Source organism: Chenopodium album, chromosome 21 (assembly GCF_948465745.1).
Source record: "Chenopodium album chromosome 21, dcCheAlbu1.1, whole genome shotgun sequence".
NCBI lineage: Eukaryota > Viridiplantae > Streptophyta > Magnoliopsida > Caryophyllales > Amaranthaceae > Chenopodium > Chenopodium album.
In genome coordinates, this window is record NC_137854.1 from 35472526 (window position 1) to 35496766 (window position 24241).

The following is a 24241-nucleotide window of genomic DNA, read 5'->3' on the forward strand; positions in this document are numbered from 1 at the left end:
CATTGACCTACAATATATCAGCCGAGCTAAAAACTACTCCGTAGTTACAAAACAACATTACAAAAATCAATAATAAGAAAAGAAAAACTGATAATCAACAGAAAGTGAATACGTGGCAGCTTAGGGTGAAATGTCCCCTCTAAACCCTCACCCCGGACTTCCTTTTAACGGTTAAAACAAAATTAAAAAAAAAAAAACCTCTTTGTTCCGAAAATCTGTGGGCATCCGACGATTTTCTCTCTCATCTCACATTCTCACCTCACTTACTCACTCTCTAGTCCCTACTCTCTCTCACTCCTTTTCCGATTCACCGCCGCCATGAACTCCGGCGTGACGGCCACCTCTGCCGCCGCCGCCGTCAAGTCTGTGTTAGACAAACCCCTCCACGAACTAACTGAAGACGACATTTCTCAGCTTACTCGTGAAGATTGCCGCCGTTTTCTCACAGAAAAAGGTCTTCCCTTCTTTCTCCCCTTGTTTTCCGGAACTACTGGACCTCTATTTTTCAATTAATTTGAGGATTGAATTGTTTTTATTTGTAGGAAATTGAAAATGGAGTTGAATGACACGTGTGGGATTATGATTGGTTGGGTTTTACAGGTATGCGGCGACCTTCATGGAACAAATCACAGGCGATTCAACAAGTTATCTCACTTAAGTCTTTGCTTGAGCCTTCTCCTCCTTCTAATGCTGCTGCTCTTAAATCCGCCCTTGTTCGTCCTCCGATACATCCTCCCAATACTGTTAGTATCTTGGAATTTATGTCAAAATTACGCGTGATAGGTGTTATTAAAATATTTATCTAATGTTTAATGCTAATAGTTACTACTCTTGGCCTTTATGTTATACTTTTAAATCACGGGGTTGAGTCAATTTTTTATTATTATTATTTTTAATATAAATTGGTTCAGTTTTGGTATTTTAATGTAGTAATTGATTGTTAAATAGTCTGAGTTTCAACATGAAGTCCTTAACTTGTTTGTGTGTGAGCTTGGTAATTTATACGAAGTATATTTTGTGGATTGCTGGTATTATATTTTGTTTGTTATTTATGATGGCAATTTTTTGTTTAAAGAATTTTCTTAAACATATGAAATGTAGGTGAACTCTAATTCGTCTAGCTCCATAAAAGAATTGAGTCCTGCTGATGTGGATGGATCGGTGTCCGCATTGGGAGAGGATGGAGGTCCTAATCAGCCGGCTGGCACTTCTAGTTCAGAACCCACAAGAGAACCGGAGTGTCGTCCCACTGCCATCGACTCCAAAGCTGTACCTGTCAGGTCTTTTGTTCTTACATTTAAATAGAACTAGAGAAGTATTATTGATGGTTTTGTTTGGTTATAGTAGTACAAGAGTGTGGTTTATGGGAGAGTTGTAATTGATGAGACTATTTAAGTAACAGATGATGTCTGTTGATGTGTTGACGTTGAATGTGATATAGCTTGGTGTAAAACATTTTGGTTGGGTTTACTTATTTTGATAAGCAATTTACATGTATGGTTTCTCGAGATGAATTCATTAAAACTCTTATCATAGGCTTAAATCAAGAAGAGCATACTAGTGTGAAGAAATATGTTAATGCATTATATTCCAATGTATTAATCATTAAGGATTATAAGATTATAACTCATCAAAATAAGTCCATCTGTTACTCATTGGACCAATACATCTATGAGCAATTTATTTCAATTAGTTGCATTTTACAAGATTTAACTTTTTTAATTACCTTTTTAAAAAAACATTTTTACATAGAAGTTGTCAAGATTTATCCAGCAAATTTCCATGATAGCAATCACGTACTAGTTTAATGTTCAATGGGAAGCACCTATGTGTATAAACTAATGTTAAGTAATCTCTAGTTATTATTCCACAACAAGTCTATGACTTTTGGTTCTTTTTTTTTTTTGACGGAGACTTTTGGTTCTTAGCTTCTTATATTTATTAGAATCATGGTCTTAAACAAATTATCTAATTTATTTTTTACCCTTGTTGATGGTTACTTCACCTTATCATTTATAGATCCAATTTCAGGACAAAGAATTTGACTGCCATTCCTTATTGGCTTATTGTTTTATGCTTTTAGGAGTATCTAGGTTTTATGCATCCGAATCCTGTGGGTGTGTGGCCCAATCTAATGAAAGTTATCATTAAGCAACTTCACACTGAAATGTAACATTTCTTATTTCTAATATGAGCCTATGAACAAACATTTTCTTATTTTATATTTTTAATTCTAATTTAATACTTGGTGAAGTTGTTTCCAGCTTACCTTATCTAGATACCATTTCAGGACAAACTTGATTGCTGTTCCTTATTAGTTTCCGTGATCTAATGTAATGAACATTTGCATGAAGCAACCAAGTGATGAATGTAATACAAACTCTTCTTTAAGTATATAATGCAAAAATAAGTTTACTCTACAAGGCTAGTGATCTGTAAGACAGACTATTTTCTAGGCACCTTAATTATATTTTATTTGAAATTTTTGGTGTAAAACTTGAAGCAGCACATATATCTTTCATTTAGCAGTTGTAACAGTAGTTGTGAGAATACACGGTATAAAATAGCAGCTCAATCGTTCTGTTTCATGAATTCCTTGGCTGGAGCTTGTAGAATTTTGCATTTGTACAGGCATATTGTGCCTTTTTGTAGTAAATTGGTTTATTGACAAGTTCTCTAGAATCTTGTTGTAGTATCAAATCATTTTCCACTACCTCTAAGTGTGTTGGTACTAGAATAATGGCATTTAGCAGTTGATGTTTACCTGCTGGCCTTAATGTTATTTCATGAGAGAATCAGCTATGTAAGGACTCTCTATGCTGTGTTCGATTTTCTTCTGTTTGATTTAACCTGAAAGTGTTTAAGTAGGAGCAAGGCTGTTTACATATTTGTCACTCATTTCTCTTTGCTCAGTTGCATGATTGTGTGCTGCATTCTGTTTTTTTTTTTCTTCTTTGAAAAATGGTCAATAAGTACCCTTTTTGGAACTCATTTTATGAACTAGAACCATAATCCTACTATAACCCTCCATCCAGGCTTAGGACTGGCCTACCATAAGGAAAAAGAGAATGAAAAAAAAAAGAGAATAAGAGGAGTGAGTGACCCGCTTAAAACAGGTAAAGATGAAGTGAAAGCATCTGTCATTTGACTTATTCACCAAGTTGGAGAGAGGGTATCATATTATAGATATTGCCATAATAAGGTATTGTGGGACCATGTTGGAGAGAGGGTACCATATCAATTAGATATTGCCATAATAAGGTAGTACGGAGTATATAGCAAAAATAAGGTACTTGTTCACAAAAAATGAGTTCTAGTTAAGGTTTTATTTTTTATTTTTTTTGTGGGATGGGGGAGCATGTGCTGATGGGGGGAGCATGTGTTGATTTTCATAATCCCTGTCATGGTAACATAGAGAGAGTTTGAGTTTTTTCTTTGACAATCATCTAGGAGTTAGGTATAGAAAATTTGGTGCTTAGTAATCTTTTATGGTTTTATCTACATCAAATAGATTTCCTTAGCAGTTAAGGCCCTTTTTTTGAGAAAGGCAATTCCATTGAAGAAGAGAAATAATTACAACCAGAAGAGCACAATATTCCTTGAAAGTAACTCACTGGTAGAAATTTGTACGCCATGTCTTAATGACATCAATAGAAGAAGTATATTGATCTTTGATATTTAGGTAGACTAATGTATTCCAGAAACACTTCTTCTGTGTACTATTACTTTAAAATTCTCTGTTATCTCCACAGAACGATCTTTTAGTATTCAGTGGGATTGGGGAACAGAAGAAAGATGGTTAAATGGATGTGGCCTGGAGGAACGAATAAATATGGAATTAAATCATAATAACAGTAAAAAATGAATGTACAAGAGATGAACATGTAGTGTTTCAAAGTCCAATTTTATGTTTGATGTATTAAAGTATATAGAAGCATCTTCTATGCATCATGTTGAACTGAAAATTTAATGTCAAACGACAGTATAGCAAATATCCTGGAACTTTATGCTTACAACCAAGTTTCAGTTGTTTAAAGATATCTTTTGCTGGTTTATTTAATTTTTGAACTTCAAATCTAATAAGTTAAGTAATACTTCCTCCGTTCCCCTAACATTGCAACAATTACCGTTTTAAATAGTGACACAAATATAGCAACATTACCATATTTGCACATGCTTTCTCCCTGTCTCGCTCTTCATGACATGGTTCCCTATCTTTATTTCTTTCTCTCTCTCTCCTCATATTTAATTAAATGTCTTCCCTTCTTGTTGCCATACTAAGGGAACTGAGGAAATATAATTTTCAGTTTTCGGTTAAAAAGCCCCATTGTCATCTTGTAAGTACATGATAAGACTATGAACTCCTCTCGTAGTTGACTAGATGGTATCTGTTTTCTTTAGTAATTCTAGATGAATTTTTGAGATTCTATGCACTATTGATCAAGATCTATATAAGTTTCTAACATAGACTTTCTATAATTTTATTTTACAGAGGTACAGATGCATCTCATCTGCCATTTGATCAAATGACAATCTTTTATAGTGGCAGAGTCAATGTTTATGATGGAGTTCCGATTGACAAGGTAATCATTCATATGTGGATATCAGCAATAGAATTCAGTATCTCCCTTCTGATATGAGTAGCTTGTTCAGCAGGCACAGGCGATAATGCATCTAGCAGCAAGCCCTTTCCAGTTTTCTCAGGATGAACCAAATAATGGAAACCCGACACAGTGGAGTGGTCCATGCCAGGTGCCCACTTCAAGTGTTAAATTCAGTTTGTCTACTCAAGATGGAGCTGCTGCGCAGTCCATGTTACAAGGTACCGCTTTTTGACTTTTTCAGTCATTTCCCTTGTTAGATTATTCTAGAGTCATTACTAGAGTACATCTTAGTCCTATTGCCAGATAACTTTGATTAGTTGATTTAGTTAGCACTAGAGTTGCTTCTTATGCATGGGTCACCTAGACAATGTTAGCAGCTTTCTGTTATGAAACTTATGATAGTGTACTGAATTTAAGAATGTCATTTTTTATTGTCTCATCCCAAAGTGTAAGATATTCACTTTTGAGTCAAGAGTCTGATAAGTACCTCATCCCATTTCTAAGGGTGTTATGAACAAGGGCTGTGCAATCACCCTGCACAGTCAATATGAAACAGATGTTCTGTGGATTTCTCGTTTATGAGAAGGCCTGTTCACAAGGAGTCCCAAAGATAATTTCTGATGCTTTCTTTATTACTTATAAATTGTTAATAAGTAGTTTGAGTCCAAAACTGTTCCGGAAAATATTAGATGTCTAATCAAAGAAGGGAAGTTGAGTTAGTTTACCTCTGTATCACAATGGGATGAAGATTTGATTAGAAGTATATCTTTACTTTTGGTTTGTGGATTAAGGGTGGATGTGTAACAAATACTATTTTTCCTTGCTACATGTTTTGTATGAAAAGTATCTACTGCTTTTAAACAATCAAACATTGAAAGACTATATATTGACATTGGATGCGACTTTATTATTGTATTTTAGAGGGATTGAAGAACCTTTTTTTTTGGGAATCGAGGGAACAAACTTTTTCCCATTGGTTTTGTAGTAGTCCAATCATGGGAGAATACTTTGTGCTTCTGTTTTCAATAGTACTACTATGGTTTGCTCAAAAGTCAAAACCTACCAAGTTGCAAGACAAAGAACACCCAACATAATGATGAAACACTCTTATTCATCTTCATTTTCACTCTTTGGTACTTTTGGTAATAGACTAATAGTTGCGATCAACTTTGATTAGCTGATGGACATGCAACCACAAGCAAAGGGAAATGGGAAAGCTACAAGCCTAAACCCTTAAATTCTTCTATGCACTTATAGTTGATTTAGAGTCAAAAACCTTTAGCCCTTAACAAAAGAAGTAGAAGGTTACTAAAGAAGTAAATATGGACTTAGTAAGTGAGCCACAAGTGAAAGCATGCTCTCTTGGTTAGTATGGGAGGGCTTGAAGGGGGGGGGGTGTTGTTGGGGCATTTGTGCTGTGAAGATTAGTGAAAGAGCTTCAAGTATGGTTAGTTTCTATAATTTTGATGTAAAAGGTATATCTGCAGTTGAAATTCTGGCTTCAGGTTAGTGGCTCCTTGTTTGGTATGTCATGTTGCCCTTTCAAGTTTTATTGGATGATAAAGTTTTCTGTTGTATTATTTGTTGAATGATTAAGTTTAAGTCTTGGAAGGAGACCAGTGCATTTATGAAGTACGTATAAAGGTGTATTGGTGCATGGTTGGAAAATATTGAGGCTCCAAGCTTGATGGATGTAGGCTTCTGTTAGTTTATTCTAATTGTAAATTATTAGATTGATGGTTTCCGCTCATTGCTGAAAAGGTTGTTTATTGTCGCGGCTATTGCTAGTTCTTTAAGTTTATGTCCTCCAGTCAAAGATAAAGCTATGCACTTATATGAGTTGCCATAGACTAGATTTCATTCGTCCGGGTAATGGTTTAGTTTGGTTGGTAGGTGGATGGGTTGAGACACATGAGTGGTCAGAGGAAGTGGTAGCCTAATCTTTGTTTTTAGCCTTTAATGTAGCAGTTGGTCTCCACTTTCTGTTGCAATTAAAACCTAAATAAAATTTATTTGGAAATGCCGTAACAATGTCGTGTCATGGCTTAAGAGAATGATCACTTTCCTAAAAGGCGATTCTGCACTGCCCTAGTGCTGGTAGAAACAGAGCGATTAGCTTCCAGGATTAGCACGGCTTTTTAAATTGTGTGAACTCTTTGATAGACTCATGCTTCATCAATCTTATTGATTAGCGTACCCGTTGTATTTGCTTCTCCCGACGGTTGGTCAAGTAACAAAAATTTTGTATTTTCCGGTACTTGCTGGACTATCACACACACCATTAACACACTATACAGAGGCAAAAGATCAAATCTTTGATTGAAAATTTTGAAGAGCAGGTATTTGTACAAGCTAGCAACTTTAGGATGCCAATCTCTATTAGTTTGATAGACTTATGCTTGCTGGACTATCACACACACCATTAGCACACAATACAGAGGCAAAAGATCGAATCTTTGATTGAAAATATTGAAGAGCGGGGATTTGTACAAGCTAGCAACTTTAGGATGCCAATCTCTATTAGTGACTTTAGGTCACAATTCTCAAAGGATTTTACTCCAAATTTCTGCCTACCGGTAAAGGCTCAATCAATTCATATTGGCCAAATAATTTCGCTAAGAATAGCAATAATAAATTCTTACAATTAATGGATCGTTTAAAAAGTTTGGGCTCCAAAAAGGAACACAGAGCCGGCACCCTGCTCCTCGCCACGAGCCAGGTCAGCGCGTGTGTATTTGTGGGGTCCACTAAAAATTATGTAAGGTAAACCTCCCGTGTATAAACAAGGGAAAACCCTCATATCCTTTCCATGTGAGACCATGGATATTCTTTCCTTTGTTATTCTCTTTTGAGGTGGGTTTTCTTTGAGCATTTTGTAAATTTCAACACTTTCCACTGCTTGCTGAGATACTATAAAATGACACAACTGTAGTGGCTGTCTTGATTGATTTTTCGAGTTTCGCACTAATGAACCAAGAAAGGGCATCAGAGAACTTCATGCACAGCTTGTGCAAAGTGTTTATCTATGCTGAGATTTAGAAAGTCTATATAACCCTTACTTATCTAGTAACAATATGCTAGTTGCTATTTAGTTGTTTATGGCTGTTAGATCCGTTGCTTTTTTACCTGCTTTAAGCCTTATGTGATATGATTGTTTTTTTTACTAAAAGATCATCGCTCAATTGTTTTTTGGTATATTCTGAAATTATGAAATGGCAGGTAAAATGATGGAACCTATTCAACATTGTAAATCAGATGGAAGCCTTTTTTACGAACAAGGTGCGTCATTTTATGTGTCATGACTTTGCTTTCCATCGCCAAAAATAATTTTTTTGTTCAAATGGGAATATGATTGATGTTCAACACCCACAATGAAGGATAATGATCAATATGGGATGGAATGGATATGGAAACCAGATAATACCATTAAACAAGTTTCTAATTCCTAAGGCATATATCATGTTCCTACCATAGATACAACTGAAGCTGGATCTTCTAGAAGCCTACTTTGCTTGTAGGGTGTGGCCTAGTGGAGAGTCATAACTCAGAAAAATTAACTGATGATTGGCATTCACTAGAGCATTTGTAGCTGTTATGGTTTGATTTCTTTTCAGGAAATTGAAGAAAAGAGAGATTCAAAAAGACTTTTCTATGAAGAACATGTGTATTGTTGATTGAATTGTGGGATGTGAGGTTGCGTAATTGCTGCTGCATTTATAATACCTCTTCTGTTGCTCACCAGCTATTAGGATTCATCTCATGTAATTGTTGTATCTGGAATATTGGAGTTAGTATTCTGTTGTTGAATCATGCTATTTAGGAGTCCTTTCAGATGCTTCTTGTCGTTAAAAACATGTGTGTGCATTATTTTAGACTGCTGGTTGAATAAGTGTTTTGAATCACTGTATAATTAATGTAACCATATTGTAAATTTTTATAAAAATCCAGTTTTTCTTCCTCTCCTCATCATTGGGCCAATGATCTTCCTTATGAAGTTATCTTCATCTTGAAGTAAGGAAGCTTCTTTTCTGATTTATTTGGGTGGTGTATGGTCTTGCTTATCCTTTTCATTTCACATGGCAGATGTTGAAGGTCAGACAAATAGACAGGTCTCATTGCAGAGGTACTTTGAGAAGAGAAAAGATAGGTATAACATAGGACCTGTTATCTTTAATTGTCTCTTAAGTTATTCTGTTTCCTTAAGTTGTTTCTTTTTCTCTCCAATGTCATCAGGGGGAAATTCAAGATGAAAAGGAAGGTAGAATCTTCTCCTTCTGGCTTGGAGATGTACCTGAACCATCAGATGAGGACATCAGTCATCAACGGACAAACAACTCGAAACAACACTAGCCCTAGAAGCCAACTTGGGATACCCTGTTCAACTTATGGTTTGGCGGATAAAGATCAGAAGAATCATGGACTGTCTGTTGATCTTAATGACAAAGGTAAGCAATAAAATTACATTGTCAACTAAGCATGTTCTCACCAGGTCAATTTCTTGCTTTTTTTTTTAATAAACCAATTCAATAAATTTTTTTTTAATTTTTTTGGGGGGAACACAACCTATCTATGTGGTTAAATTTTTTGAAGGCTATCTAAGGCTTGTGGCTGTAAAACGAATAAGTATGATCAATTTTCTTGGGTATTAATTTCCAGATGAAATCAAAATGCTTTATTCACTATGATTTTCAACAAATAAAAAAGTTCTTCCTGGAAGCCACCAAAATGTGGATCATTGTGGAAGATTTCACTTCATCTTCTTTTGAATATTCCAAAAATTGTTTTAATAAGCTACATTTGTCTCACATGGGGAGCAAATTTGTTTTTTTGAAGCTGCTGTTTGTTTGGAACTGACTGCAGTGGTTCCATATGACAAAATCATTTAATATTAGGGGTATACAAAAGGAAGAATAAGTAATTGAGAATTTGGGATACTTCATACTTCTCTCGCTTTTTTTTGTTTTTTGGTCGAATAATCGCAGATACATAGTTTAAGAACACTTTGAAAAGGAGTGGGTATAAGAAAATATAAGAAAGTGTGTCTAAAAAGGTTGGTGGGTGTAAGATAAAGCAAGAGTAATGTGTAAAAAGGTTGCTGGGTTTAAGATAAAACATGTGAGATAACGTGAAGAGGTGTAAATATTATGGGGTTACAATGGTATAAAGTAAAGTTCTAGAAAAAAAAAAACCACTAATGAAAAATGAACAGGGAGATATTATATACGAATGTGACCCACCCTGTTAAAAACTGCTTATCAACCATTCAGTCATCAGAAACTTTGAGAGAAAAAATAAAAATTAAAATTAAAAAGAGAGAGAATTTCTATGGCATTCCGAATTAACACTCCCAAAATCCTAAATGCACATAAGACCTGAACCCAAGCTTTCCTCTGATTCAAGCAACTGCAATGTGTCTTTTTGGATAGTTTCTGTGCAAGATATGTATTTTTCAACCTCATGCTCACTATATCTTCGAAGGATAGAAGTCCCACATCGAAAGTGGTGAAGAGTGGTAGGAAAGTGATCAGTGTGTTAGGTTTGTGGGTTACTCTTATTGCCATATGTTTTTAGGATGGATCCTCAGTTGTCTTGTACGTGGGTCACCTTTTATCTTGTAGTGGGCGTTGACCATGGTGCAACAACTACTATCCGAGCTAATTATGAATTGCTTTAATTGTCCTATTCTCACATAGGGTAGCATGTGGTGAAGTCCAAGATGTTGCAAGGGGTAGCTAAGGAAGTGGTGAGTGAGCAAATAGAAATTTTGTGTGATCATACATGTGAAGAAGTACATTACTATTAGACAGCCCGAATGAGCGAAAGTTGGAAGAACAGATGCAATAACAGGCCCAATGGTCGCTTAGTATTTAGTATTCGAATATGTAGGTATAGAGTGATGTAGCTTGATGGTGTGGGTGCAATCCTTTGGAGGTGGCATTGTATGGTGCTCTTGAAAGATGGGTGAGCCCTAGTTGATGGACATACATGCTAGTAATGGAGTAGAATATACCAATTACCTGTAAGCATGAATTGCAATCATGTTGGCCTACTTGGTGTGTGGCGCAAAGACAATGGAGTATAGCTAGATTTGATGTGGAAAGAAGTTCCCTGGTGTGGTTTTACTAATGGGTTTGTGGTTGTACTAGTTGGTTCTCGGACAATGCGAGGGTGTACGAATATGGGGGAGCTATGATGGAAGACATGGAACACACATGTAAGGAGGAGATTGTTGGATTTTCCCATGTGTGAAGAATCGTCCCTCATCGGAAAAGTGGTAGAAAGGTGACTAGTTTATAAGATTCGTGTGCTACTGTAGCCGTATGGTTTTTGGAGAGAACCTCTTTTTTCTTGTAAGTGGATCACCACTCCTCTTGTAGTAGGGAACAATAATTGTCATGAAAAACAGAAGTAATTGATGATGATCAGGGTCATTGCAGTTGAGTACTGCCTTAGTGGCTTGCCTAGACCAACAGGATCAAGGAGCTGGTCTTGTTTATTTAATCATGTTCTCGTTCATGTTCGGATAGTTCTATTCATCATGTTCATATATATAATAAAAGAGGAATAAGTTTCAGCCAGGATGGAACATGATACCTGAGACAGGTTATATAACATATTATCTTTTTGACTTTTTGGATACATAGGTACTCTTTACTTCTTTGGTATTTGGGGTTTCTTAAGGATTTGATGTGTTCCATGCTGACCACTCTAAATGAACTGGAAGTTTCAGCTTTATCAAAGAATTTTCTAAGATTTCCCTTTAATTTCTTCCCATTATATTGTTCTTTATACCAAAATAGAGATGAAGCTTTTGGAAAACAATTCCTATGAGAAACATAAGAAATGGATGAGTATCAGAATTATTGCAGTTGGGTACTTGCTTGCTTAGACCAGCTGGATCAAGGAGTTGGTCTATCAATTTTTGGTCTCCATTACATCTCAATGTACTGCATCTGATACTTGGTACTTGGACGTGATACTTTAATACTCTGATATGGTAGTGCTAGAGCCCTTGACACATTTCCTAGTTGGCCCTAATAACTGAAACCAAGTAAACATACTCTTACCATGAACCTTGATTTTGATTTTAGATGCATCAAAATATAAGTATTTTCTTTTGTTCATACATAAGGCCAAGTTATTAACTTAGTGCAGGAATGGCTGAACCTGTACCTGAGATAGAATTCATGCACTTTAAACCTCTTTGCATGTTCCTGCTGGCTTTTACTGAGGATGGATTATAAAATATCTGGGAAAGGAAAGAGTGTGCAATGTGAGCAGAAATTGAGCACTCAAACAGTGATTGAGGAGGTGTGGTAAGAAATTAAATTTTGAAAAAGTAATGGGCCTTGAAATATACTTCCTCCGTTTTTATTTAGATGACCCATACATAGCATTGGGCACAATATTTAAGGTGAGGAGAGAATGACTAATCTTATTACCTCAAAAGTTGCCCCCATGTGCACTTTTTGAGGGTAATTTAGACAATATACCCACTAAAAGTTTACCACATATAGTATGGGTCAAGTATTATGACATTTCCATTTTAGGAATATTAGTCAAGTAAATAGAAATGGAGAAAGTATATAGCAATATAAAAAGACCTTGCATGCACAACTTTCCTCAGCAAACTGAGCTTTAAGTGTAAGCTATTCTCTGTGTGATAGATAGTTAAAAACTAATGGAAAAGTATTGTTTATATCAGCATGTGTATTTCCTTGTCAATCCTTGATTTTTCATTCTTTGTCATATATCCAACAAACCAGGAAATATAGCCACAATAGCAACTGTTTGTGACTTTTTATTATTATTTGGTATCTTTGATGAAATTTTCTGATTATGCTTTTTCCCTGCGTCATTCTCCAGTTTCTCTGGGATGGTTTGACCTTTCAGTTGGCAACTGAAATTTGGTTATGAACTGAACTGAAATATTAAGTGTTCAGTATTTGGCTCAAATGTTTTAGCAAATATTATAATTACTAGAAACCTTTTAATTGAGTTGCTGAATAGCTAAATCGTTCTTGTCATTTAAATGAGTAATATTTTCCTCTGTTTTTAGGTCTTTGACAACAGAAATAGTAGTAATTGGTTGCTTTTGCTATATATTAGACAGTTGCAATAATTTTTGTTCTGGATTTTCTTTTGTTCTTATGTTGTTGTGTAAGGTGGTGGTATGTACTCTACAAAGGCTATTGACTAATTTTCTCACTGATCATTGCAGCTTAGAGGTCATTTCATGGCTTGTTGACTGCTTGTCATGGAAGCGAATAACCCTATTAAAAGTCATTCCCTGAAGATTCTAGACGGCATTATTGTGATCTACACCTTACATATGTGGTGCATGCCAGTTGAGATGTGTTATGGATCTCCACTCTGGAGTACCTATGAGAGGATATTGTCGTTAGTGGTACGAGTAATTTGCTGCTCTAATCAATTTTGTAAACAGAAGGCACGGAATGATTCTAGTCTCTATGGAGTCGAGGTTCTTGCTGCTCTAATCAATTTAGAACTTATGATGCGCCAGCTTCCTGCTGTCTCTGAGCATTGTCAAGATGTAATGACATGTTTAATGTTACCATCTTACCAATCAAGATGTAAGGACCTATTAATCACTATAATGCCAAGCTATTATACCTGATGGTTATCTCTATCTCTACTCACTAGCACCTAACAATAATTGCTTTTGATTTATCTTGTTTTGGAATGCTGCTTCTGGATGCCTGTAACCAAAACGAAATCAGAGGCCAAGGGTTGGAGTTTCTAACTGTAAAACAACCCAAATGAGCTCATGGATTAACAAAACCAACAGATGGCGATGTTGATGTCATTGGTCGATGATGGCATTTGCTACAATTTTTGCTTTAGATATTTACTCACTTTAATTTCAACAATAACCTACTACATGTTGGAAATATAAAAGCAAATTACACCATTTTTGTTGAGTAATATGAGAAAATTTAATTGGAGAAGTGAATATATTGATGAACTGTAGTATAATGATAATTCATAGGCAAAATTACTCATTGACACAAACTGTGGGGGTTTTTGCAATTGTTGACACTAACTTATACCACTAGTTAGATTGACACGAACTTGTTAAAAAAAGAATAATATGAATCCCCCAAAGTTGGTGTCAATGATTGTAGACATATGAGTTCACAAACTTTTGTATGTATTTGAGCAAAGTATAATCAAATCAACTGATTATTGGGCATTCACATTGGAGTATTTTTTCAACACTCCCCCTTGAGGCGTTGAATGTTACGTCCATGCTCACAAAGAAAAGGTATCAGTTGTCTCGTTAAAACCTTGCTTGGTAAAACCTTATGGGATAAAAACCATAGCTAGGGAAAAAAATAGTACTAATAATATTATATTATATGCTTTGATATAGTGCCTCATTAAAAACATTGTCAGGAAAAACCTAGTAGGAAAAAACTTGATCGAAGGAAAAAATAGTGCAATGTATGTAATGCTCCCCCAGATTTCAACGTAGTTCACGAGTTGCTCAAGGTTCTTCGAAGGAAGAGATTTGGTGAACAATGTTGGTCTAGTTGTCTTCTTATAGAAATTCCCTTTTAAGCTTTAAGGTACATTACGATCACAAAATTACCCAGTCAATCCCTGCTTTGTTCTCCATACTCCATTCGAGCCACCCATACTTAATTCTATGAGTTACGTCCAGATCTATGTTTCTGTTTCTTTGTAGAATCAACCAGAGGTACTTAAAACATTCATTAACAAAAAACTCCTTAAAGTCTATACCATCCAGTATTCCAGTGTCACAACATCTTAGCTTGACCCCCTTTTAATGCTAAAATGGCACTCCATGTATTATGCTTTACTCCTACCAAGACTAAACCTCCCAAGTTTAGTTTTTATAGCCATGTCTCTAACTTTACAGTAATCCCAGCTTTTGTTTCATCTATCAAAACGATATCATCTGCAAAGCAAACACCACAAACACCTCATCTTGGAGTGTAGATCTGCTAGAAAATTCAGATGTTTTCACTTTGTCATAGTAGATTCAAGTCCTATGGACACTCTTATAAGCCAGGAATATGTTGAAGATAAATTCAGTCCTACAATCACAGTGATTATCCCAAAGATAGATCTACATTGATTCAAAGACAGATCCCAGATCTTTTAATGAGGTCACAGCTTGTAAATAAAACTTGAGATCAGTCTTATGAAATACATCTTTGAAAGTTTCATTGACAATTCCCCTTTATTTTCATATTAAATATTTCTGTTTCCAAGCAACCTAGACTCTCAGTTGGCTTTGGCATGCATACATCATTGCTTTTTTCAAACAAACTAAAATAATACATAGATTAGAATATGATGCTATCTACATATAATCATAGTATAATAACATTAATTTGAGGAATATGGTAGTCTCTAAGGAAAAGAATATTTAATTGATGGAAACATTCACAAACCATCTTTTGCAATATTATGCTCGCTTGGAATATGGCCAACGTGAATGTAGAAAGAGACGGTCTCTGGTGCTGAGTATGGATTGTGAAAACAGAATTTATACATCCCACTTCGGGGAGCTTTCAGTTCAAACTTGTCACCAGCTGTTCCTTTCTGAGTATGGACAACATTACCTGCCGGAGATGTCACCTGCAATGAAGCCACATATGAACCAATTTGTAGCGAGTACATAGATTCAGCAATCAGGCATATGGATACATAAGAAAAAAGTACAGCTTTGAAAGCACACATGCTAGGAAAGTATCCCAGAATCCTGACCAGACAGTGAAAGAATCTTCCATATTATGTGCTGGTTTCACTAATCTTTTAGATGTGCTGTGGACTGTGTTTAGTTTTGTAATAATCCACTAATCATATAATTAATGAACGAGAGCAAGACCAGAGTTTGACTTGTGCATACCATTATTTATTATAATGCTGCCACGCCTGATCTGCTCATTAAAGAGGCTAGGAAACTGTTTCATGCCTACTACGCAAGTAGATGTGCAGATGATTCTTAACACCCAACTACGCAAGTAAACAATCTTTCTCAATTTATGAACAGTGATTTCTTTCAGCTATATGACTCCTTGAATGGGGAATGTCAAGAAACTCACTTTCAAGACAATTAAACATTCTGACGCCCTCTTTTGTTCGTTTTCTTCTTTTATTTTTCTAAATATAATTACACTAAAATTCATATTATGAAGATGTCTTCAACAAATTGCTGGAATTCCTGTTCAGAAGCTGCTGAGTCTGACAACAACCTATCCTGCCTTATTGCTAGATAGTCTGAATAAGCTTCTCTTTTACTTCTATCCTGATATTTATGTTTTCCTATCCTTTGATATATGATATGATGTATCCACTACAATAGGTATAAAAAAAATATTATCAATATTTTCAGTGATGGACCATTGGATACACACAAACAATTCTGAATTGTTGCTCTATATAACTTGATAGACCTTAGTACATATTCATATTTCATAAGACTCACAACTCATAACTCATAATGATATAACATTTGTACGTAACTTAAAAATAAATTAAGAATCCCATGTCAATTTCCATAGTAATACAACTCTACCTCAAATATGTATGCATAATTTTCTTAAATTTTCATTCCTACTTGTTACTACTTGGAAATAAAATTTGATTGGAAATAAAAATTTGAAAAACTAGACACATATTAGGATATGTAATGTATTATTCAAAGCATTACTATGGACTTTGGCATGTGATCTTCCAAGCAAAACAACACATGGATTCATTAACATAAGTCCATTACTATGACTCATTATCGTCAACCAAACAGGCCCATAAGTACTATCAATAATTCCGGTAAACGTCAAGTTCAAACACCTATACTCGAACTTTAATCAGCATCATCTCTAAGCTAATGGCAAAAGCTCAATTGTAAGTTGTAAAGCTTTAATTTATAATGAAAGTGTCACAATAAATTAACTTCTTGTTAGAACATATTAAATTGAAATAGTTGGATTAATTCAAATGCTTCTAATTTTACTCAGATAGGATCCGACAAGGGCGCCTGTACCTGCAAGATGAACGGAGCTTCGAATGGTCGGAAGTTCGCCTTTGAAGGTATACCACTTGGCGGGGTATAAAATACCCAAATCAACCCCTATTATAGATTTCCCTAGCAAACCAAACATAAAAATCCCAAGCATCATCAATTGACAATGCTCTAAATTCACCATTATGCATGCATTCAACTTCATTCCTAGTTTAATTTGCTCATTCAAACTAAAATAACAAATCTCACAAGCCTCCCAAAAACTTCAACAATTATAGTTTATAAACCCAATAAGTCTATGGAAATATTCACAAAAAGGTTCATTTTCATATTGAGAAAATGAGAGACATGCCATTTTTTTTACACAAAACAAAAAAATTTATAATCACTCAACAAACCTAAATACAAGTATAGAGCTAAGTCAAGGGTCGAACCACTAGGAACGGTTATGTTAAAGTATTTCCAATTAACGCCTAAGCTAGGTCGAAGTCAAGAGGGTAAAGAGAGTAACACTAATCAACTTCCTAAACCAAGAACCAAATAAACAAATGAAACACTAGGGAATGGGGATCAACATGCATTCATGATAATCAAGCTAATTAGGGAGTCAAGCAATCCAAGCAATGCAAAGACGAATAGTAGGAGCAATTAGGAGCATCCAATTAATCATCCTCTTACTCTTTAACCTAGATTTCTCTCGCGCTAAACAATAAGAAGAAACATAATCAAATACTCAACCAATTATGATCAAATTGATATCAAGTGGTCATGTCAATCAATCTAATCATGCAATCAATGTTAGCATCATGGTTAGCTAATTCAATCAAACTAAACAACATGCAAACCTCTATGAATCAATTTAATTAAAACACAAGAACTTCTCAAATTCCCAAATCAATCTCAATCCATCTATCATACATGTCTACCCAAACCCTAGCCAAGCAACTACTCAAGAAACATAGTGGAAATGAAGAACAAAACTAAACCAAACATCAAAATCAATCATCAAACCAATAACAAAATCAATCATCAAAATCAACCAAACAATATGAAATTAAACAAAGCAAATAAAGAGGAGAGAGAGTGAGAAATGCTCATTGATTGATTAAGAAGATCTTCAATTCAATTGTCACCATTGAATCTTCAATCTCTCAAGCCACCATTGAAACCCCTCACTTTCTCTCTCAAAAACTACTCCTAAACTAGAGAGAGAAACTCATAATCTAACCTAATTCTAATTAGAGGAGAGAGAAAGTATCCAAAATCTAAGAATTACATCCCTCAAGTCCAAAGATAACCGTACAATATATAAGCAAAAGAGGAAAGGGAGCATAACCGCAAAATAGAGACAGAAAGCTGCGCCCGCGGAATCCACGGTCGCGCCCGCGGAATCCACGGTCGCACCCGCGGAATCCACGGTCGCGCCCGCGGAATCCTCGGTCGCGCCCGCAGATGGAACAGAGCACGAAGGTCGCGCCCGCGGCTGGAACCCGCGCCTACGGGGCTAGGCCCGTGCCCGCAACTGCAAACTGCTTGATTTTGGCTCTTTTGGGTGCAGGCATCCCACGCCCGCGCTGGCAGACTCCACGGCTGCGGCTGCGTGGCCCGCGCCCGCGGCGGCTGAGTTGCTGGGCTGTGCTGCGATGCGTGACTGCTAGGGCTGCTTGCTCGGGGCAGCTTCTTGGTGCTCGTGCTTGCGGAGCTTGCTTGGTTGCTTGACTTGCATGCTTGGCTTCCCGAACTTGGCTCCGTTGACTTCCTTGAATGCGCTTGAGCTTCCTCCTCGATAATTAAATCCCGAGAAACTCAACACACCTAAAAAACAAGTCAAAGAAATGGAGAAGCGAGAAAAATAGCCGAAAAATGAATAAAATAATAAGAAAACCATTAAAAGCACGCATTTCTCTAAACTTACACACAAATACGCAAAGCAAGCATTATTACCTAAAAACACGACATAAAAGACTAAAAACGAGCATAAAAATACGAAGAAAACCTACCCTAAGAGTGCCATAAATGGCACTCATCACTTTTACGCGTCGAAATTTCATCAAATAAGCGTCGAAAAATAGCGGATTTTCTAATAGTGAATGCATAATGGTTATTATGAAGTTTGGAGTGGCATGCTCAAATCAATTGCCACACAATCGAATGATAATTAATGCAGCCATAATCGAGCTACAAGAAGTAAGAAAGAACCTTCAATCCAAGGAGGAGGCATAATTTTCCAAGAGGTACACAACTCTAACACATGCCCAATAACCTTTTTTATGTAGTAGTGTGTGCTTTCACTATTGAGAAAACACTGAAACATGGTTTGTAGTAGGGTGAGCGTAGTAGAGTACCCTGTAAAAATCTCAGGACCCGGTATCGAAACCTGTTGCAACATGTTCCTAAAAATAGAAATTGGAATCGAAATTTGTTCAACAAGTTCCTAAAAATAGGGAACCCACTGGTTCCGGTTCCTGAACAAGGTACCATGTCTTTCAAAGTAAGCTTAATAGTTACTTAATAAATTGTTACAATTTTTTTTGTAAATGGATGTTCACAATAAAAGCTTACAACTTCAATACAATACTACAAATATAACAAACCAACACTCATTGTCTAGAATATTTAATACAATATTAATACCAGTAATTAAACCTTTGAGAGCAAGATGAAAAATAAATAAGAGGAGGGAGAGAGGTAGGTGACGAATTTTATACAATTTTGATATAGGGCTTTATATTTGGGCTTAAATGATAGGTTCCGGTTTCGTGTACCCTACTGAGAACCTGTACTAATAGGGTACCCTACAGGTTCCAGGTCCAAAATTTTATTACCCGAAACTAGAACCTGTTGCAACAAGTTCCCAACTTTATTACCCGGAATCGGAACTTGCGGTTCCAAATAGGTTCCGGTTCCAGGTCTGGGTACTCTGAATTTTTACTCACCCCTTGTTTGCAGGGGCATGAGATTGAGCATGAGCTTTGATTATGATTAATTGTTACTCCCTCTGTCCCTAGTTTTTGCACAATTGCAAAAATATAAATCAGACTGTAAAATATTTTTACCATTAATATACTCTTAATTTATTAGAGATAATATAATCGTGTGGTGATTTGTTATCTTTGTCATATTGCATATTTTATTAACATCTAGTTTTTGTAATTTTATTAGGGATGGAGGGAATTGAATACTTTGTTAGGAAAAATTATAAAAGGAGTATTCTTATGTATTCTCCTTGTCCCATAATACTTGACATAGTTACCAAACACAACAGGAGCTAGTCTTCATTCACATGCACACAATATCTATGGTCCACAATAAGTGGGAGTAACTAGAAGTCTCCCAAAAACTTGTAGAAACACAAAGCTAAGAATAGGGTAAAGCATAGAAGCAAGCGTATAAGCAATACAACATGCAATTCGAACAATAACTTAATAACATAGAAAGATAAACATGATGAGACACATAGGGTAGGAATACAGCTCAAAACAAGCAACATGATTGTAATACAAAACAAACATAAATATTGAACAAAGTAAATATACTACAACAAGATTACAGAGTAAGAATAAATAGAACCCAAACAAAGCGATAAACTTATATAAACAATAATTAACACTTATAAAGTTTCCTTACCAAAATTAGGAATAATGTTAAAATAATAAATTTTAACTTTTTAAAAACAAATTGATAGTGAGACAAGCATATAAAATATGAGCGTTGGTAAATCCCGCAGCCCACCACCAACTGTTTGTTAGGGCCAACCTACAGACGATTCCATAGCTGTTCTATTCTAAGTGGATATTATACCATTATTCTTGGGTTATTTAGGATTCTTTTACTATAGAATTTCAACATATATTTCGTGTATCTGTATGCATTTATACGAAATACTACACAAGAACGAAATTGAGGAAGACTACTAACCTTATAGAGCAATTCGACACAGCAATTCTCCACAAATTTTGCTTCAACTAGGGCGTACTTCGTGCTTCAGAACAGGGGAGAGAGGAAGATGGACGATCAAAATTTTTGCCAAAATTTTGTGATAAATGGTTTAGTTGGGCTTTGGGGGGGAAGTTAATGAGGGGGGGCATTTTTGTAATCTCACCATTTGACCCATTTTCTTAAGGCAACTCTCATTTTCTGACCTTATTCCTCCCAAATTGACTTTAGTTAACGTTTAGTTAACGTTTGATTAAAAAAAGATAACTGTAGCAATTAGGCATAAATATTAGGGGCACCGCTGATAATTAAAACTTAATGAGGTTCACCATTGATAAAAGTCAATTCTTTGAGGGTACCAGTGATAAAATCCCTAATTAGTTCATAAGTATCATGGTTCAGACTTTTAGATATTTGTCATATTCTAAAAGTCTGAACCATATTTAAAACTGTATAGATATATATAGGAACTAATTCATGCCAGCAACGGATTATCTTATTAGCTTACATTTACACAAATTCAAGTACAATGTTGTTACAATAGTATTAAACTAGATGAAGCCCGTGCGACGCACGGTTTGTTTGATTTTTTTTTTTTTTATGAGCTAAAATTTGTTGTATATTTAGATAGAATTCCTAATATTAAAAGATAATATTTCATATTTAATTAATTTAAACTTAAAATTCTCACTCGCCAATTTTGCTTATATGGCATTTGAATTATTTAATTCTAAAAGAAATTAAAAATCTGATGTTTTAATTGGCTACTACTAAGATTTATAATCCTACATGGCGCGTTGAGAAAATTAGATCCTATGTGGCTCTCTAAAATCTCGGGAAAAAAACTCCCATATATATATATATATATATATATATATATATATATATTAGATTAGATTAGATTAGATTAGATTAGAGATTGGGTTAATGACCTTTGATACACTAAAATTACATGATTTGATAGATGAGAATATGATACGGAGTATTAGTTGTCCTGCCGAAAATAATTAATTACTCGTATTTTATATAGCGACTAACTTATTAATAGAGAGAAGATGAAAGGCTTTAATGAAAATCTAGTAAATCAAGGAAGTAAATGAGATACTATATTAAAGATGAATTAAATAAAAAAAAATTTACAAACTTTATTGGAATTACCACATTAATGGAGTAAATGATTCTTGGTGTAACACCCCCAAATCTCCCTCTACGTAAATACTATATTTATACGTATACAAATACCGTAGAGATAGACTTGGGCGTATTACCGCCACGTGAAACCGTAAGGCTTAATTAATTACTCAAATTGCAGCGGAAAAATAACTAACTTTTATTAATAATAGGAATAACCATAATAACTGTTTCAAAATAAACTAATAAAAACTTGTCCATATATAAATAAAATTAATTCCTAACTATGTGATCCCAATCCCGACTCTAGTATGCGCACGAACAACTTCACACCTGAAATCAAGACTGCTTACCAAAATGGTAAACAGGGCAAACCAAAACAAAAAGGAAAACAGATTAGCAAAAACGCTAAGTACGTATAAGTGCAAGGCATGTAAATACTTTTATTAGGCAAACATACTTTTGAAATAACCCATTAAATTTAATTTGTCACAAGTCAATTTCCAAAATTAAACTTTCCAAAAATAATTAAACCTTCCAAGGGTAGTAATATTCATCAATAAAAGCTTTCCAAACCAATAGATTTCCAATTTATAAACTTCTCAATTTTTGATATATTCCTAAACCAATTTTCCTCACCTAAGTGTGCACACCCCCAAGCAAGTTATACTATACTCGAGGAAAGACCAGATCATACAAAGCTCATGGTCTTACTTAACCAGTCCCGGGTAGAGGGACAATTAAAATACCAAATACTCAGGCCCATAATGAGCTGCAAATTAATTAAATCAAGTAATTTATAAATCAACAACTTTTATTAAATCGATCAACACTTTTAAAGGTTAAACCGTTAAACCGTAAAATTATATATTTCAACTTATCATGAAAATCGTTAACTTAAAAATTCATACGTTTACTCAAACAATCATCCAAACAAATTAAACATTTACCAAAACACGCATTGTATCAAGGACCTAGCCACCTATACGTACCTTGATCACGAGAACAATTAAGGTACGATCACTAAACTTGACCACGATCGAGGGACTCCTCCTACACAATTAAAATAACCTTAATTAATATAAGGTTAACAAAATTAACACAAAACTATAAATAATACTCCACTAGTGCATGAACTACCAAACTATTAACTTATAAACCAATCCTTTAAAATGATGATTCTTAGTACGTATAATTTGTACATTAAAACTATAACATTAATAAAAGTATAATAGTATTATCTTTAGGGTAGTAGTAAAAAAAATAAATAATAGTAGTATTATGGATACATAAAAAGAATCAAGTTACAATAAGTAGAAGGGTGCGTAGCACCTTAGCTTGCGGCAACGATATTAATATGGGTCAGCACAAGTTGTTGACGAGAAAAGGGTAGTGTATGGTTGGGAGAAATGGTGGTTTGGTTGAGCACAAGAAAGGAATAGAGGAGGGCGCTTGAGATTAAGAGTAGAGAAAAGAGTTTTCTGATTTTTTTGGTGTGAGGAATTTGTGAAGTGTTGAGGGTCTATTTATAGTGTTTAAGGGGTAGTAAGATAGAGTTAAAGGAGGGTTGAGATTAGCATGGGAACATGATAAATGTAAGTTTGTTAAATGAATATGAGTGAAATTTAGTTTAGGTTAATTCATGTGGGAAAATACAATGGAAAGGATTAGGGATGGAAGTAGGATAGATGCTAATATGGTTAAGATAAATTAAGAGAAATTAAGGGATTTAAGTTAAAATAGGATAATGATAACAATGGCTTCATAACTACTCAAAACTCACGGCCCTTTCATTTCATTTTTTTTTTTAAATAAAATCGAAAATCATTCTTGATTAAATAAAATAATCAGATTTGATAATTAAATCAAGTTAAAATATATAGATAATATCAAAACTAAGATTTGTTGTAATTCATGAGATAATAATTAAGCTAAAGTTGTTGAGTATTATTAAGATAAAATCCGGAAAATAAAATTAATAACGGAATATAACGGTAATTAATAAAGTATGGACCGACCAAGATCATAATTATTTCAATTAATTAAAGAAATTACTAATTAAGAAAATATTTCCAAAAATTAGGGATATTACACTTGGAAAGGTTGAACGGCATCTGTGAAGCGTGAACAAAGACTCGACGGAAGTTTTTTTTTTTAATTAATATAGCAATGGGCTCCAAACATTTTGGGCCCTCGAACTTACGGGGCCCTGTGCTAAGGGTCTGTTTGCACAGGCCCTTAGGCGTCCCTGGTTTTAGTGGTTGTACAATGGATCGTGCAGGTGGTGGTTATGTGGTGACGGTGATGGACTGATGGTATACAATAGTGTAGATGAGGAGAGAAAAAGGGTGTAGCAGTGTACATAGAGGAGAGAGAAAGAGAATATTAGTTGTAAATTTACAAAATTATCCCTAATATCAACTTGTATTTTCTCCGTATTCTTCATATAAATTAAGTAATACTTGGTATACAAATCTTCATAACATACTAAAGGTTAAAATTAATCATATGAAAGGGATATAGTGTATACTTGACCTAATAGGCTATAACTAGT

The 24241-nt window shown here is 34.9% G+C and overlaps 1 protein-coding gene across 4 annotated transcripts; it reads left to right on the forward strand.

Moving 5' to 3' along the window:
- The first annotated feature begins 235 nt into the window (after nt 1-235).
- On the forward strand, nt 236-13254 carry LOC145602489 (protein TIFY 4B-like). Of its 4 annotated transcripts, none has more exons than XM_081658683.1 (9): nt 236-454; nt 601-743; nt 1102-1280; nt 4493-4583; nt 4645-4822; nt 7824-7883; nt 8688-8751; nt 8838-9049; nt 12826-13254. In XM_081658683.1, the coding sequence occupies exons 1-9, from the start codon at nt 319-321 to the stop codon at nt 12828-12830; spliced, it is 1068 nt and encodes a 355-aa protein (XP_081514809.1). In that variant the 5' UTR covers nt 236-318; the 3' UTR covers nt 12831-13254. The 4 variants fall into 4 exon arrangements, with proteins under 4 accessions (XP_081514809.1, XP_081514810.1, XP_081514811.1 ...); XM_081658684.1 differs by having other exon boundaries at nt 4654-4822; XM_081658685.1 differs by having other exon boundaries at nt 4657-4822.
- Nucleotides 13255-24241: the final 10987 nt, after the last annotated feature.